The sequence below is a fragment of the Apodemus sylvaticus genome, chromosome 1 (genome assembly GCF_947179515.1).
Source record: "Apodemus sylvaticus chromosome 1, mApoSyl1.1, whole genome shotgun sequence".
NCBI lineage: Eukaryota > Metazoa > Chordata > Mammalia > Rodentia > Muridae > Apodemus > Apodemus sylvaticus.
Genome location: NC_067472.1, coordinates 52,043,651 through 52,062,780, shown reverse-complemented (window position 1 = coordinate 52,062,780; position 19,130 = coordinate 52,043,651). Strand labels below are relative to the sequence as shown.

Here is a 19,130-nt window from a genome sequence, read left to right as displayed (position 1 = left end):
TTTACAGTTTACATGAGATTTATTCCTTCAACCCCAGAAGATTCTGATATAGTGTTAACATTTAGCTTGTTGTCATTTTGATTTAAAAAGGAACAAGTTCTTTGAAGATCCTGCGTTCCCTTTAACTGTGGTGCATGAATTAGACAGCAAGGTTAGGCAAGAACACAGGTTAGGGAAGAATCAACCTCTTTCTCCTCATCTGGTTCCATTATCTGGATATCTGTGGTTTTTGGTTAGATGTGCATGTTAGTCTGAATCTTCAGATTGCTGTTGATCTCTTTGATATGATGAGGAAGACGTGGCATTTAGATCTTTGGATGAACCTGAGCAAGGTGTATTGTTCTGTACCTCTTGCTCTGAAGCTATGTTGGATAAACAGGTTACATATGTGTATGGAACCAGGCTCTGACAAGAAACAGGGTAATTATCTGGCCTCATGTCTTCTGGCTGCTGGTTTATTGGTTTCTGGCAGGTATCTTCTGTATCTCCTGGTTCTCTGTCTCTTGATTGAACATCATCTTCATATACATCTTCTATTAGAACACCAGATTCAGAGTCTTGTTGCCTACTACCTTGACACAGGCCTACTTGAAATATAAAGTTTTGCAATTGATGATCTGGGGTGTGATGAACAATGGTGGTGCGGGGTTGGATTTGTTGGTATAGCGCCCTTTGTCTTAAGGATTCTCTCTCTAATAGCTCTTGGGATTCCCAGTCTAGGGAAGGCTGCACTTCAAACTGCCATTCTTGTGCTTTCCAATCTTTGTTTCTCCAACCTTGACTTATCCAGTCTTGGGATCTCTGGCTAATAGGCTGCCAGGATGGAGTTGACCAAAATGAACATGACCTTTCTGTGTGAAAGCTTTGGGATTCCCAATTATCACACAACTTCATTGAGGCTCTCTTTACTAGGACTTGTTGTCCTCCTTGCCAATTTTGGAGCTGGGTCTTTGGGACTTTCTGCTCTTTGGGATGCTGGTCTTCCTCTGGTTGAACTTGAGCTTGTTCTTCTGGAGGTTGCTCTTCATCAGACTGCTTATCTTCATCCTTTCTGTCACTAAGATGTTGTTCTGGCATTATCTCCTCTACAGATTTTTGGTCTTTGATTTGCTCATCTTGGGATTGTTGTACTGGGACCTCCTCTTTGGCCTGCTGATCATCAGTTTTCTGGTCCTCAGCTTGTTGATCTTCAGCTTGCTGATGTGGGAATTGCTCTGTGGTTTGGGTAAATGCATCTTGTTTTCCTGTGGTACTTTTCTTTGGGGATATCCAGGCTTTGATTTGCTGATCTATGGATTTCCGTCTTGTAGTTTTACTTTGTAAGTCCTCAGAATATCTCCTTGGTTTCTCAGTTTTGACTTGAAGGTCCACAGAATATCTCTTGGGATAGAATTGCCCATGTTTGCCTGGCAAGGATAAGGAAAGTCTTCTTGTGGGTTTCTTGCCCTGATTAGACTTCCATTCTTGAGTCAGCTCCATGACTTCCGTTCGGATGTCCCTATAAAATACTTCTGGATATTGCTGGATTTGAACTTGAAGATCTGAGAATGGCATGTCTTGAGGTACTGTATTTTGGGTTTGTGAACTTTGGGATAATTTCTCTTGAGATAGTATGTCTTGATATTGTATATTCTGGGATGGAGTATTTTGGAATGGAGTATCTTGGAGGATAATCTCTTGTAACGGAGTCTCTTCGTATTGGATGTCTTGGGATGGTGTATTTTGAGTTAGTGTATCTTGGAATGGAGTTTCTTGGTATGGAGTCTCTTGAGATGATGTGTCTTTAGTTAGTATATCTTGGAATGATAGCTCTTGGGGTGGAGTCCCTTGGAGTGGAGTCCCTTGAGATGGAGTCCCTCGGGGTGGAGTCCCATCAGATGGAGTCCCTTGGGGTGGAGTCCCTCCAGATGGAGTCCCTTGGGGTGGAGTCCCATCAGATGGAGTCCCTTGGGGTGGAGTCCCTTGAGATGGAGTCCCTTGGGGTGGAGTCCCTTGAGATGGAGTCCCTTGGTATGGAGTCCCTTCAGATGGAGTCCCTTGAGATGGAGTCCCTTGGTATGGAGTCCCTTCAGATGGAGTCCCTTGGGGTGGAGTTCCTTGAGATGGAGTCCCTTGGTATGGAGTCCCTTCAAATGGAGTCCCTTCAGATGGAGTCCCTTGGTATGGAGTCCCTTCAGATGGAGTCCCTTGTGGTGGAGTCCCTTGAGAGGGAGTCCCTTGGGGTGGCGTTCCTTGAGAGGGAGTCCCTTGGTATGGAGTACTTTCAGATGGAGTCTCTTGGTATGGAGTCGCTTCAGATGGAGTCTCTTGGTATGGAGTCTCTTGAGATAGAGTCCCTTGGGATGGAGTCCCCTTGGGTGGAGTCCCTTGGGATGGAGTCCCTAGAGATGGAGTCCCTTTGGATAGAGTCCCTTGGGAGGGAGTCCCCTTGGGTGGAGTCACTTGGAATGGAGACCCTTGAGATGAAGTCCTCTTGGGTGGAGTCCCTTGGGATAGAGTCCCTTGGGATGGAGTCCCCTTGGGTGGAGTCACTTGGAATGGAGACCCTTGAGATGGAGTCCCCTTGGGTGAAGTCCCTTGGGATGGAGTCCCTTTGGATAGAGTCCATTGAGATGGAGTCCCTTGAGATGGAGTCCCTTTGGATGGAGACCCTTGAGATGGAGTGCCTTGAGATGGAGTCCCTCGGGATGGAGTGCCTTGGGACAGAGTCCCTTTGGATAGATTCTCTTGTAATGGAGTTGCCTGGAATGGTATTTCTTTTGTTAGTATATATTGATAGTGAGTCTCTTGGGGTAATATATCTTTAGTTAGTAAATCTTGGTATGATAGCTCTTGGTATGGAGTCCCTTGGTATGGAGTCTCTTGAGGTAGAGTCTCTTGAGATAGTATGTCTTGGGCTAGTGTATCTTGGTAGGGAGTCTCTTGGAATTGAATCTCTTGGAATATGTCTTGAGCAAGTATATCTTGGAATTGTATGTCTTGGGATGGGGTATATTGAGAAGGGATGTCTTGGGATTGGTTGTCTTGAAATGGTACGTTTTCAGAAAGAAAATCTTCAGATATCAGATCATAAGACTGTGAAATATGGAATGATGGCTGTTTAGATTGTAAGACTTGTGTTGACAGAGATGCCATTAATGATTGGGATGACAAATTTTCAGGTGAAAAATGGAGGAAATTATGTGAAGATGGAGTTTTAAGATTTTTGACTGATGCATTTTCATAGTCAAGCAAATTGGATTGCATATCAGAAGTTTGATGTATAATAGATGATAGGTCCTCATCATTCAGGTGATCAGTTCTAGAGTCTTTCTGAGAAGGAGTAATTTCTGAAGAGTGTGGTGTTAATGGGGGAGGTAGAGCATTCAGTTTGGTTTCTTGCTCTGGGGAGAGTGGAGGAATAGCCTCCTGTTCCTCTGGAACATGCATAGAAGATGTACCTTTATCACTTTTCTGTGGTATAGTTTGGGGAGCTGAAGGATTTCTTGAGACTCTTAACTTGAAGAAAGCATAACCTCCTAAGAAAACACTTTTTATGCTTGAAGCTCTATTATCCTTGGAAGGTTTTTCTTGAAACTCAAATTGTAATGTATTGTTTTCTTCTGGGGCAGGATGTTCAGTATTTTGAGGACCTTCTGAAGGAAAGAAGAACACAGCCTATAATATTAAGGAGAATGGAGAGTGTTAATAGAGAATTGTCTTCATGTCTTTTTTTTTTTTTTTTTTTACTGTATTCTCAGATTATCTTTCCTCTTTCATGTACAAATGTAGGTAGAAGGGAGAGGAAGAATAAAACAGCAAGAAGCTCTCCTGTCTTTCCTATCTATTAATAAGTATTAATTTGTGTGAGTCACTATCCTTTTAAATTTGATGAAAATTACCTCAGGATTTCTCCGATACTGATTAATACTAAATTTTCTAAGACATTTAAAGCATCAGGTTAATAGTCACACACAAAAGTCTAATATTTGATTTATTAATCATCTAGATGAACTGAGTGTTACTAAGGGCATACAGATATTACCACCCTTAAAGTGCTTGCAATTATAATCAGACAAACTTATGAGTAGATAATGATAAAATTATTAGCACACACCTATTATTGACATAGGTATGATATTCTGAGGAAGAAGTTAATTTACAATATCATTTAAAAGAATGATATAGTCAAGAAAAAATATCTACCCAAAGAGTTAAAAGACTACTATGCTAAAACCTGCAAAATGTTGCTGAAAATATTTATAAGGAAAACTAAACAAATGGAGATCTTACCCATGTTTGTTTATAAAAAGGTTTAAGCTTGTTAAAAAGTCAACTATGTAAAGATATACAAATTCAATACTATCCATATCAAAATATAAATAACTTCTCTCTCAGTTATACAGAAAACAAAATTTAAATTTATATGGAATATTAAGGGGCCTAGAAGAAGCAAAATAATTTAGACAGAAGAATACTATTTAGAAAAATAATTAAACTTCCATAAAATATAGGAAGATAGACGGGTAGATAGAATAGAGAGCCCAGAAGCCAAACATACACCTATAGTTCTTCCAGTTTTAAAAGTAATACCAGGATCATTCTATATAAAAGCACAGTCTTTTTTTAGCAATGGGCAAGAAAAACTGGATAGTCACATGTAAAAAATGGGCTGAGCATTTACCCAGTATAGACAAACAACAACTCACAGTGGATCAAACTTAAAAGTCAAAAATGTACAATTTGGTGGGCCCCTTTCCTCTGTAATTCAAGTATCCTGGAATGATTCTGACCACAGATTTTCCTTTTCCTTTCTAGAAATATCCTCATAGACAAGCACAAAGGCCTTCTTTGGTCATCTAGGCTCTTTGTAATCCAATCAAGATGTAAATCAGAATTAGCTGTCACAGATTTGCTTATGATTTCATGGGAAAGACAACAAAAGAGGGTTGGAGAGATGGCTCATTTTGTAAAGTACCTACTGTACACACACAAGGACCCGAGTCTATATGGAAGAAGCCGCGTAAAAAGCAAAGCATGACAATACATTCTTGTTATCCTAGCCTTGGGAGCATGGAAATGAGCTAACCACATCCATGAATCCCAGGTTCAGTGAGAGACCCTGTCTCAAAAACAAAAACTGGCCCAATCAAGGAAAGCCACACCATGCTAACACAAAGTGCATGCATGAATATGCACTTACATATGCACACTTATGTTCACAGACCACACACACAATAGCACACATACAAGCAAACATGTAATCACAAAAGAAAGAAAAAGAATGCATAAAGCAGATTTGATAAAAATATGACTTTTGTTCATTGAAGATACTGTCCAGAATGTTAAAAAAATACTCTGAAGGGTGAGGGTGGGATGAAATATTTACAGACCATATGTCTAATAAGAAATTGTATATATGAAAACACTACACTTCAAGAACAAAACAACAATAAATAAACACCCTAATTAAAAAATAGGCATGAGTCTATAAAAAGCTCTTGTTCAAAGATCTATCACTGCAAAAAGGTGCATCACCATAAAGAAAATCCAAATTGACCTTTGTGGGTATGGTGGGAATAAACCATGTCTTGACAGTAGGTAAATAGATGTATATGTTTTGTCAAAACTTACTGCATGGCATACTTAGAATGGGTGCATTTGATTGCTTAAAGATAAAAGAAAGTAAGGAAATAAGCAAACATTCCACTCAGAACACCCTATACTGGTGTTGTAAATTGGAAAACAAGGTTAGAAACTGCCCCATGCCACTCAGAATCCTAGTGTTCTGTGATACTGGAGATATTAATTAACCTTTTTGTTAAGTCTTAGTCCATTTTGATGTAAAAAGATACAAGGGGGCTGTATTGGCTGGTTTTGTGTGTTAACTTGACAGGCTGGAGTTATCACAGGGAAAGGAGTTGAGGAAATGCCTCCATGAGATCCAGCTGTAAGGCATTTTCTCAATTAGTGATCAATGGGGGAGGGAACCTTGTGGGTGGTGCCAACCCTGGGCTGGTAGTCTTGGATTCTATAAGAAAGCAAGCCGAGCAAGCCAGGGGAAGCAAGCCAGTAAAAAAACATCCCTCCATAGCCTCTCAGCTCCTGCTTCCTGACGTGCTTGAGTTCCAGTCCTGACTTCCTTTGGTGATGAACAGCAATGTGGAAATGTAAGCTGAATAAACCGTTTCCTCCCCAACTTGTTTCTTGATCATGATGTTTGTGCAGGAATAGAAACCCTGGGCATTGATATAGTATTAATATGGATATTAAGTTCTCACCCAGTGATTACAATAATGTGTAACATTATAAATAATCAATAAAGGTAGAAGGTATAAAATTTCCACTTTACTATGGCTTTTCTACAAAATCCTGTATTTCCCTTTTTATTTTTTTTCAGGAAAATAAAGAATTATATATGAACAGAGATAACTAAGGATAATATATACAAGGAAGGAAAGGAAGTTAATCTTAAAGAGTAGAGTGAGCATCAATTTTAGGTTCAGCTCCCGGTGACCTTCCTAAATTTAGGAGTTTCAGTGTGGTATCTCAACATATTGCTTCTGTACAATGCAGGCTGATGATCTCATTGTGGATGCAGTAGCACCAACTTCTGTGCTATTTGTACTCTTAGAGGTGGAAGGAGACAAGAAAATCAGGATTGTTGGAAGCTTGTGGGCAAGAAGGTCTGGAGTACTCCATAGTGAACAGCAGGAGAGACCTTTTCTCAAAACAGGGGACAAGGTAAGGACCAACATCTGAGGTTATCCTCTGACCTCTACCCTTACTCTGTCGCATGAGGATGCCTGCCCCCTACCCCCCACACATGTGCATGCATGCTCTCTCTCTGTCTCTCTGTCTCTCTCTCTCTCTCTCACACATATGCACACACACACACACACACACACACACACACACACACACGCCCCCAATTTTCATGACAAACTTGGGCGCACCTCTCTTGGACTGGTCCAGCATCTGCTTCTTAAGGATACAATAGTCACAGAGATGCTGAACTCTACTATGGTGATGATTAATAAGACTGACAAAATTCCCTGTAAATAAGGAAGAGAAAGAAATCATATTTAGGACAAAAGAGGCATCACTTTAAAAACAGAGGCTGAGAACATTTTACATCCTATGGCTGATTTTGTGAAAACTCATATTCATGTTGTTCTGTAGCTATTAAATGATTTCATCATTTTCATGTCTTTTGAGCAAGAAGGAGGTAGCAAACTCCAATGTCCATAGGGCTAAGATAGTTTCTGGAGTGAAAGAAGGGGCACAGTGGAGGGCAGTAGCATTCCTAAAAGCATCTGCCACTTAATTGCAATGCATGGATTCTGTTTGGGAATACAGTAACCCAATGTTTGCTTTTTCTTGACCAAGGAAGCTAGATATGCACATTCTTTGAAGGGAAAGTTTCAGCTATGTACTCACCTATGTTAGTCAACTAAAAAAAACCCTTCAAGATGGATCTAGTGCACAGATTGGCATTTTGTAGGCACTACTTTAAGGTAATGTTTTGATTAAGAGGCAAGATGGTGCAGTGTGGTATTCAAAAGACTTAAATACTAGATTTGTACCAGCAGATTATACCAGCAAAAACTGGGTTACAATTGGTCCCAAGGCCAGCTATGCTGGGAAAGTAACTAAAGCTCTCTGAATCTCAGTTTCCTCTAAACACATGCAGAAGCTTAGATAACTCTCTTGTTGCTAAAGCTGAAGTGTGTACACACTACTGTGGGGAGTTCCTTGACTTCTGCCTTCTAACAGGAGAGAATTGGCCCCAGTCCTTGTGAAATTTCCATCATATGCACTTGGACAAAGTAGCATAGGACTTCATTCTTCTATAATTGTTTTCTAACTTCCCTTAGGAACTCAAGTCTAATTCTGGAGTCTGTCTCAGCACATTCAAGAAAGTCCTTTACTTCACTTCAATGGGTGATTACAGGAATTAAGTCATAGAAGATAATTTCCCATGATTCTACTTCACCTTTGTTCTATTGGTTCACATTTTCGAATTCTAGACCCAAGTATTCAGGATGTTACTATCAGAAAGAGACTAATGCTCAGACTTTGCTTTGGGATCAGAGGAAAGACCTACTGGAATCTTTGACATAATTGAAAATGATTTCAGCACTGGCCTGATGACTCAGCATATATAAGCATTTGCTACTATGCCTGACAACATGAATTTGAGTCCCAGGGTTCACATTTTTAAAAAAAAAAAATTATTTATTGTATATATATGAGTACACTGCAGCTATCTTCAGACACACCAGAAGAGGGCATCAGATCCCATTACAGATGGTTGTGAGCCACCATGTGGTTGCTGGGAATTGAACTCAGGACCTCTGGAAGAGCAGTCAGTGCTCTTAACCATTGAGCCATCTCGCCAGCCCAGGATTCACATTTTTGAAGAAAAGAACTAATTCCTGCACATTTTCTCTGATGTCCACATATAACCTATGCATTATGAACCACATACACCTCAAGTAAATTAGTCTAAAAAATAATATAATTATGTCATGTTATATGATAAAATAGACTCTTAAAATCTTAACTATAATTAGGGGTAAGAGAGATGACTCAGCAATTTTGAATGATGTCTCTCTCCAGAAGGACCTGGGTTCAATTCCCAAGCCTACACATGGTGGCTCATAAATATTTGTAACTCCAGTTCCAGAGAACCCAATGCTATCTTATGGCCTCAGAAAATACTAGGCATGCATATGGTGCACGGTCCCACATTCAAGCAAAAGACCCACATACATAAAAATAGTAGGTAAGATAAACATTTATGTGTAATTGTGTTTCTTAGTAAAGGAATATATCATTTACCCTATTGATTTAAAAATTATATAATTATATAAAATAGCTTGTTTTAAAATTATTGGAACAGCTTACTTAAATATTTTATTCTACTATATTTAGTATCATGCCAACAGAGCAATTTTTGATCAGCAAAAAGGTAAAATTGAATACAATCGATGTGATAATAGTTATTACATATATAGCTAAAAGTAGGATTAAAATTCAAGAGACTATGTTTCCAGAACCTTCTATAATTCCATAATATGAAATCAGGATTAAAAATCAACTCATCATTGTGTCATGGACAAGGCTTGGCTAAGGTTTTGAACTCCTTATTTGGAATCAGATCACTCACAAGGAGAAGTGTTCTGCCCACAACACATGGTCCTTCAAGGGAGGGTGCCTGACAGTATTTGTGCTGCTGTGTAAAACTGAAGAGGATCAAAGCAATCCCAGATAATGCAGCCACCAAGCTGAGGACATTCAAGGTTGTGACGGCTTGCTTCTGGAAAACAGATGATATGATAAAACATGATAAAGCAAGTAAAACTAAAGGTAAATATACCTTATAAGAAATTCTCAGAACTCTTCTACTTCTAGAGGACTCATTAGATCCATGTGATTAGAAGGCTTGACAAGTTCAGTTCTGACTGGTCATAGTCAAAAGGTAAAGTAAACTATAGAATGGGGGAATAATAACCTATAGATAATGCTACAGAAAATGTTCATCTCATCTCAGCAACAAACCCTTTCATAACCTGGAAGGATCAACTGATATATATCAACTTGGAAATCAGACTTGATTTTGAGTCTAGCTCTTATTAGAACTTGTGCCAACTATTTAAGCCGTCCAAGTCTCAATTTTTACCTTTAAAAATGAGAATGACTTTAGAGCAGTATTTATTTCCTAAATAGTATATACTAAATATGTATCATTAGGCCCGGGTCTATCTTAAAAACTCTTATGGGACTTGAAATCCCACCATTATGTGGCTCACTTCTCTTCCCCAGGAAGATCAAGTGGTAATTAACAAAATCATTAATATGGTTAAAGATGGTAAAATTGTACTAGAGGTTAAAGAGTCCCTTTTTGTAAGCTCAGTACTTCAACCATGGGAGGCAAAAAAAAAAGTTGATTGCTCTACTTAGTTCCCTTCAATTAAAAAATATTTATTGAGAATTTCCTATATGAGTATTGTTTACAACATTCCTTTCCCTCTAACTTGTCTTGGGTTTTCCTCTCATTCTTCAAATTCGTGACCTCTAATGATTACTTTTTACATCTATGCACATATACCTACTGAGTTAATTTATTGTGTGTTTGTTTAGTGCTAAACACTTGGGTTGGGATCATCTACTGGCTTCCACAAAGAGCATTAACAGACAAAGTTGTTTGGTGGATATATGATCCTTCATGCAGACTGTACCTTACAAATTGACACCCAGCCCTAGTCTCACCTGACCCTTATTACAGGATTGAGATGTCAGGAAGACACTTGCTACCCATGTTTTAGAGAGGCATTGTATTTAGAAACTAAGTGACTGAGTCATCCCATGCTTGGCAGAAAAGCTGTGGTGGAAACCAGGTCTTTTACAATTGTACCCCCCATGTGTCATGTCAAACCTCCTTCCACCTGTAAAGCTCTCCATGAGGCATGGATGACCATTGAGTATGTCTCAGTCTCAGCTCTGGAGAAGGCAATATAGGGACTGTCAGTATTGATCTCCAGAGGGTAACATGGGTCCATTCATTCCCTAGGACCTCTCACTCAGGTTTATAACAATCCCTGATGAAACTGACAGAGGGCAATAAAAACAGATCCAATAATTTTGAGAGGAAGCCCCATTGTTTTCAACAATGATTAGATGAGAACAGGAACATTTAAACATCACCGTGTCCTTTTATAAGTAATATCTTAATCTTCAAAGTATCTCTGAGAATCCTCTGGGTATATGCCCAGCATGTAATAAGGATACATGCTCCACTATGTTCATAGCAGCCCTTTTAATAATAGCCAGAAGCTGCAAAGAATCCAGATGTCCCTCAATGGAGGAATGGATACAGAAAATGTGGTATATATACATAATGGAGTACTATTCAGCCATTAGAAACAATGAATTCATGAGATTCTTAGACAAATGGATGAAACTGGAGAACATCATCCTAAGTGAGGTAACCCAGTCTCAAAAGAACACTCATGGTATGCACTCACTGATAAGTGGATATTAGCCTAGAAGCTAGGAATACCCAAGACACAATTCACATTTCAAATGATGTCCAATAAGAAGGACGGAGTGGCCCCTGGTCTTGGAAAGGCTCAGTGCAGCAGTGTAGGGGAATACCAGGACAGGGAAGTGGGAAGGGGTGGATTGGGGAACGGGGAGGGAGGAGGGTTTATGGGACTTTCGGGGAGGGGGGGATCCAGGAAAGGGAAAATCACTTGAAATGTAAATAAAGAAAAAAAAGTATCTCTGAGAGATAATCTCTTTTTGAGTTGACAGAGCAATGACAGCCAGAGAGCTCTGACTCAGTCCTAGAGTCATGTGACATCAGTGCCACATTTTGGTCTGGTCCTCAGGCAGGCCTCTGAACTAAGCCTCTGTTGGTGTTTGAGGTGGTGTTGGAATAGGCCGTGAGGATTACTGTCAACTTTGAGATTGAAGACATTTTGGTCAGATGATTTTTGTATTGGAGGACATCTTGTGCTTCCTTTGTTTTAAAGCACATTTAGAGAAAGTTAAAGAGTTGCTAGTGGTTAACAGCACTGACTGCTCTTTCAGAGGACCTAGATTCAATTTCACAAGTTGGCTTACAAATATCTGTCATTTCAGTTACAGGGGCTATGACACCCCCTCTTCTGGTCTCTGTGGGCAAGAGGCATACATATTGGGCACATACATACAAACAGGTAAAACACTCCTACATATCTAAAAGGAAAATGCATGCTTAGAAACAACTCTGTAGCTGACAATATGTACCCTATATAGTTATGACAATCAAAAAATATCTTTGGACACTGAAGTATTTCCTTGGGGAAAGAGAAGGAGCAAAAAATCTACTCCCAAATAAAAATCATTTAATTATAGCCATGCAGTGTGGTTCCCAATGAATAGCTTTTATTTTGCTTGACCAGGGAAGAAGGATCAAGGAGAAGAATGCAGGGATAAACCATTCAAGGCTGGGTTTCAACTAGAAATTTGATACTTAAAGAACTTTCTGAGAAACATTAAAGCTTAAGGCCAAAGCTGTCAGAAAGCAAATAGATTTTAAACAAGATAAAAGTCATCAAAGTGACTTACCGGAATTTGTCTTCGTTTATCATGGAACATTGTGACAAATCCTGTCAGAAAAAACTGTTCAGAAGACAAGAGGTAATAATTAACAGGTGCTGCATTTAACCTGTCTACAACACAGTCTTCTTTGGGTTTTCAAACTGCTTGTAACAACCCCCAACTCCACCCACAAAAGCATCTAGTCTTTCAAGCCTGAGTGTTGGGGGAAAAGTCCTTGTTTTTAATTCCATCTGTAGGAGTTGGTATAGGTACCTGTAGACAGTTGGGTATTAGTGGTTAAAGTCCTTTTATCTATGTGTCTGAGAAAATCATTTCTCAGAAAGGGTTTTGTTTAACATTACTTACAGACCTGGGACATTACCAAGAAGATGTAGTTATGCATTTAATGATTGTCTTCCCCATGGAGAATGGATTTTCAAAAGGCAGCAAATACAACCTTATTAAAATCCACACCTGTCGATCTCACAAATCATACAGTTGGAGAGTGAGGAGGTAAGGGCTGGGTTTACCTGCTCTTTAGAGTAGGTATAGTTGAGAAATCAACATCATAGTAATTTACTGGAAAAGTGAAAAATGTTGCCAGTTGTTTTTGAAACTCAAGCTATAGAAAAGGCATGGAATGCTTATCAAAACACAGTACTCATTTTAATAGAGACAGTAGTCTCACTGGTTCCTTTTTTTATTTATATTGATTGACATGTATTCAATCACGCATCTCATATCTCAAGCATGATTCTAATTTCTGAGATTATAAAAGCAAGTAAAACAAACCCACTCTTGCCCTCTTGTATATTTTAATTTGAGATGTTCTAATGAGTTTACCCTTAAACGTTCAGCACAGGATTACTAAGGCTTAAGGGTTCTGTGGAACTAGCATTGTAATAAGAACAGTTTTATGGCTCTGTGATCACCCGTGAGTTAGAGCCATAAAAATCCTCTGGAGCTAAGAAGGATGCTGAACTACAGTGATCTTAAAGTTTTCTTTCTCACTGAGTCTGACTCTGTGAGTGCTTCCTGCATGTGCTCCAGTTACTTGTGTTCAAGTGCACTCATCTGCATAGGATAAAGTAGGCTATCTACCCATTTCATCCCCCAGATCCATACTGCAAGGATGTATTATGCCTATTGGCTTTGGAAAACTGCTCTGTGCCTAGGGACAGTTGTCACTATAAGGGTGGTAGGAAAAGGCTACTGGAATGATATGGAATAGCTTCTTTTGCCATGGAGTGGATTGCCTGCTTGATATCCTGGAAGGAACACATTTGTTAGATTTATTGTTATAGAGATAAAGCCAGTTATATTGGCCTTTATAGCAATTTCTGATAAGTTCTTAGCAGATGGTACTTACAATAACTGCTCCCCAGAATGGATATCCTGTGAGGACCACGAGAGGAAATTTTTTGGATGAAAAGATGAAATTAAGTGCTAATATAATTCCAAAGCCTAAAATGACTAGAGAAAGGAGAATCTGGATAGCCTGGAAAGAGAAAATGAACATGAGGTGACCAGAGCCCAGGACTGGGGGCTGCCCTAGACATACCTCTGGCTGCAAACTACCCCAGTCCAAACATGTCCCATGTCACCACCACGCTTGAGTGCCTCCTAATTTTAATTCTCCACTGTCTTCCTTTACTATTGCCCAGAATCACCAGTATATCTTTCAGCATACATATTTGAATTCATGTGTGATTAAACCTAGTTTTGTAAGTGGTTATAAACTTCTTGAGGACAGGGCTCCAAAACGATTCTCTTATACCCCTTCCTCTTCTATCTCACTGACATCTTATAATTAGCCTCCACATTTTCAATGTTAAGTACAGTCATTCCTTGGTTTGCATGAGAAAGTAGGTGGGAGGCCTGGTTCCTGGATTACGTTCTGAGGAAGTTTAAGTCTCTTGTATTAAAAATACATAATATTTGTAGATATTCTATACATATTCTCTTCTTTGTACACTTTTTGTTGTTTAGACAAGGTCATCTTCTGTATTCAAAACTGTCCTCAAACTCACTGTATAGTACCGGATGACTGTGATCACCTGACTCTCCTGCATCCACTTCCCAAACTGGGATGGCAGGCTTATGTCACCACACTATACTCCTCTGTGTATTTTAAATAGTCTTTTACGATGGTAGTATGTAATGTGCCATACACATGAGCATCAAAAACTTAAGCATCATGCATAGGAGTGAATACAATACTTAAGAGAATGTAAAAGCAGTAAGTAGTTGTTTATTGTACTGTCTGTGGAACGGGTACAAGAAAAATAACTGTACATGTTCAGTACAGGCAAGATTTTTTTTTAAACAAATTTTTTTTCACACCATGTTGGTTGAACCATGTGGTTATGCATCCTTTAGACCTAGACTCCACTGGTGGGTTTTGACCTCACTTTCACTGGCTTCTTAAGTCTGTGAGAGGTATTACACACTGGGGTCACTTCCTCAAGAAGGTATTTAGACAAATTTTATAGTTCCTTGCTTCCCTGTGCTAAAAATCAAAGATCAGAACTAGCCCTACCAACCCACAATGAAACATCTCTAGGCGCTCCCTGGAGTTAGGTGAGTTCTTAGAACAGTCACTCTTAAGAGTTACTTAATCCATCACCTCAGCAGCATTTCTGCATTGACAGCTGAGAGTTAACATAGACCCAAGACACACTGTGCATTGCACTTCTAAAGAGATCATTTGTTTCTCTTTGTTTTAATCAAAATCCAGGGAAGTGTCACATAGTCTCTTTGGATATGATTTTCTTGCACAAGGAATGACTTAGATGTGCTGCTTTTATATTTTTTGAAAATTTCGTATATGTATACAAATTCATTTATCACATTTACCCTGTTACCTTCCTTACCCCCTCCCACCCATGCTGACCCTTTCTTTCCAACTCTTCTTTCATTTTCAAGTCTTTTTGGCAACTCACTGACTTTAATTATAGGTGCTTATTTTGTGGGTTTATTGGAGCATGGGCAAAACTTACCAGTACTTACACTACTGAAGAAAACTACTGACCTGCCCCTGCCAGCAACCACTAGTTGTGAATAGCTCCTCTAAGAAGGTAGAGATTTGTGAGCTTCCTTCACTCTAGGAAGGATACATTGCAGAAGAAAGGCCAGGGAGGCTAACTTATTCTCTGAATGTTATTGCACAAAGCCACCTCTGTAGACAAACATGAAGATACAACTCCTTCTTTCCCCTTTGGTTACCCATGATAAGGCAGAACTCACCCCTAAAAGTTTTGGCTCCCCCCTAAGGAATTCCAGCAGAGAGCTATGAGGTCTATATGGATAGGCAGTCAAGACAGTTTCCTCTGGGTCTATAGTGATGACATGGTTCCTTCTCTTCTCCTCAGATGGTGACTCCATGATTCAGTGGCAGAGCTTTGTTAGGAGAGGAGCGAAAGGATATCGTAGCAATAATCATGATGTATTTCTTCCCTAGGGCCCCATTGAGTCCTCTGCAATGAGCGCTTAGCAGTTATATACTACTAGAACCACAGAATCCCAGTCATTGAGTCATAGAATATGAGAATTCTAGAGTGTGCCAGCCCTCTCGATTCTTACACAGGAAACCTGGAAAGCTTATTCTATTATCTGATTGCTTGCAAAGCAGGATAGTAAACACAAAACTAGATAGATGGCACACACAAAAGGAGTTCCTGTGTTTGTAGTCACATATATGCATACCTATACATATATACACATACACACATACATATGCATACACATGTATTTCACAGTTATGCTCTGATACTCTACCAGATACTAATTATAACAACATATGGCTTAGAATTTTGTTTTTCAGCCTAAGTTTTTATATTCATCTGTTTGTTGTGATTTCAACTGCCAAATCATCAAGGTAAACAGTTTAATAAGGCCAAACATAATATATGCAAGTATCATCTTAAATATTTCCTGGACTGCAGCAATCAAATATACCAAGGTTTCTTAACTTTTTCATATTGGCATTTGGTCATACTACTTCTCTTGAATTTTTCATGATCTTGCTTATGAAACATAAAGGGACTAAACCTTTGGCATATCTGGTATGCCCTAGGCCCTGTACATAGGGTTTGGTTTGTTTCAATGTGTATTGCAGTGGTACATTTGACAATATTCAATGCTCAAACTGAGGACTAGAAGGGCCATACTGCCAAAGGATAAATACCAAGGGATAGGTGAAGGAGCCAGTCTTTCTGTCTCCAAAAATCTGTTTTTATTGTTCAATCATACTTTCTCCTTTTGCAAATGGAATTTCCTTCTTTTAGAAAAAATGTTATTGTTTAACAATATGCCTTATAGTATAAAAATAGTGAATTGTGACTATGTTTTCCAGCCCTTTAAGGATATAACAAACAAACAAACAAACAAACAAAAACAGTCAAGGAAGCAAATGATTTAATTATAAATGGGCAAGAGGTCTAAACAGAGAGTTATAAATAGAAGAAATTAAAGTAGCTAAGAAATAGCTCAAAAAGTGTTTATTATTCTTAGCAATTAGGGAAATAAAAATTAAAACAACCTTGAGATTTCATCTTACTCCGATAAGAATGACAAAGATCAAAAACACTGATGACAAATACTGGTGATCTTGTGGGGAGAGGGGAATCTTTATTCACTGCTGGAAATGCAAATTATTGCAACCGTTCTGGAAATCAGTATGGAGAATCCTCAAGGAACTAAAAATAAATCTACCCAATGGCCCAGCTATACCACTGCTTGGCATATGCTCAAAGGAGTTGACATCCATCTCACAGTCCTTGCTCCTGCTCAGGGAACATCTCAGAAGAGGGAGCAGAAAGATTTTAAGAGCTGGAATACCAGGATGTCTGCTTGAAACAGTCTTTCATAGAAATGGCTGCATAAAGAAGATCTGGAGAGCCAGGCGGTGGTGGCGCACGCCTTTAATCACAGCACTTGGGAGGAGAGGCAGGCAGATTTCTGAGTTTGAGATCAGCAGCCAGGGCTATACAGAGAAACCCTGTCTTGAAAAACCAAAAAAAAAAAAAAAAAAAAAAAAAGATCTGGAGAATGGTAAACATGCTAATGTGAAAGGGTGAAAAAAATCTCATGGGAACCTACGTCTATATAAAGAAATATTGCCTGCTAATGACTGCTGAGAGAGGAAGAGTTAGCCTCCCCTAGGGATGAGTTCCCTAATTGGTTGTCCAATAAAAAGGATTCAGCCCTGAAATCATATGCATACAACAAATACAGACTCACTAGGCTATGTTAATATATTTGTGCATAGTTGTGAATATATATGTAGCATATGTATATCATCTATATATAAAAATAGTAATCAGGAAGGAGGAAGTTATCAACTTGTTAGGAAGAAACATGGAAGGAGTTCAATGGAGAGGACTTGAGAGGGGCTGCATGGAAAAAATGCAGGGGACAAGTAATGCCATTATATTTTAATTAAAATGTTTAAGATGATAACAACGACGACAACGACAAGAAGACGACGATGATGATGATGTAAATAAAATAAAAGACTTCTTCCTTTCCAATTTGTATCCCTTTGACCTCCTTATGTTGTCTAATTGCCCTAGCTAGTACCTCAAGTACAATATTGAAAAGATAAGGAGAGAGGAGGAAGCCTTGTCTAGTCCCTGATTTTAGTGGGATTGCTTCAAGTTTCTCTCCATTTAGTTTGATGTTGGCTACCGGTTTGCTATATATTGCTTTTACTATGTTTAGGTATGGGCCTTGAATTCCTGTTCTTTCCAAGACTTTTAGCATGAAAGGATGCTGAATTTTGTCAAATGCTTTTTCAGCATCCAGTGAAATAACCATGTGGTTTTTTTCTTTGAGTTTTTTTATGTAGTGGATTGCATTGATGGATTTCTGTATATTGAACCATCCCTGCATCCCTGGGATAAAGCCTACTTGATCATGGTGGATGATCGTTTTTATGTGTTCTTGGATTCGGTTGGCAAGAATTTTATTGAGTATTTTTGCATTGATGTTTATAAGGGAAATTGGTCTGAAGTTCTCTCTCTTTGTTGGATCTTTGTGTGGTTTTGGTATCAGCATAATTGTGGCTTCGTAGAATGAGGTGGGTAGTGTTCCTTCTGTTTTAATTTTGTGGAATAGTTTGAAGAGTATTGGTGTTAGGTCTTTTTTGAAGGTCGGATAGAATTCTGCACTGAAACCATCTGGTCCTGTGCTTTTTTTAGTTGGAAGACTTTCTATGACCCCTTCTATTTCTTTAGGGGTTATGGGACTGTTTAGATGATCTATTTGGTACTGATTTAATTTTGGTATTTGCTATCTACCTAGGAAATTGTCTATTTCTTCCAGATTCTCCAGTTGTGTTGAGTATAGGCTTTTGTAGTAGGATCTGATTTTTTGAATTTCCTCAGTTTCTGTTGTTATATCCCCCTTTTCATTTCTAATTTTGTTAATTTGGATACTGCCTCTGTGCCCTTTGGTCAGTCTAGCTAAGGGTTTATCTTTCTTGTTGATTTTCTCAAAAACCAGCTCCTGGATTTGTTGATTCTTTGTATGGTTCTCTTTGTTTCCATTTGATTGATTTCAGCCCTGAGTTTGATGATTTCCTGTCTTCTTCTCCTCCTGGGTGAATTAGGTTTTTTTTGTTGTTGTTGTTCCAGAGCTTTCACGTGTGCCACTAAGCTGCTAGTGTATGCTCTCTCTTTTTGGAGGCACTCAGGGCTATGAGTTTTCCTCTTAGCACTGCTTTCATTATGTCTCAAAGATTCGGATATGTTGTGCCTTAATTTTCACTAAATTCTAAAATGTCTCTGATTTCTTTCTTTATTTCTTCTTTGGCCAAGGTGTCATTGAGTAGAGTATTGTTCAGCCTCCATGTGTATATGAGTTTTCTGTTGTTTTTGTTGCTATTGAAGTCCACTCTTACTCCATAGCCACAAACAATATAAAGTACCTTGGGGTGACTCTGACCAAACAAGTGAAAGATCTGTATGACAAGGACTTCAAGTCTCTGAAGAAGGAAATGGAAGAAGACCTCAGAAAATGGAAAAATCTCCCATGCTCATGGATTGGCCGGATTAATATAG

General features: G+C 38.9%; 1 protein-coding gene across 1 annotated transcript; it reads right to left on the bottom strand.

Annotated features, from left to right (window-relative positions):
* Positions 1–212: 212 nt before the first annotated feature.
* Positions 213–15,453, bottom strand: Ms4a14 (membrane spanning 4-domains A14). Its single transcript, XM_052172992.1, has 8 exons — positions 15,316–15,453; positions 13,439–13,567; positions 12,097–12,150; positions 9,152–9,301; positions 6,936–7,034; positions 2,697–3,657; positions 2,533–2,621; positions 213–2,352 (listed from the first exon to the last, which is right to left on the bottom strand). The coding sequence occupies exons 1-8, from the start codon at positions 15,451–15,453 to the stop codon at positions 247–249; spliced, it is 3,726 nt and encodes a 1,241-aa protein (XP_052028952.1). The 3' UTR covers positions 213–246.
* Between the last annotated feature and the right edge of the window lie 3,677 nt (positions 15,454–19,130).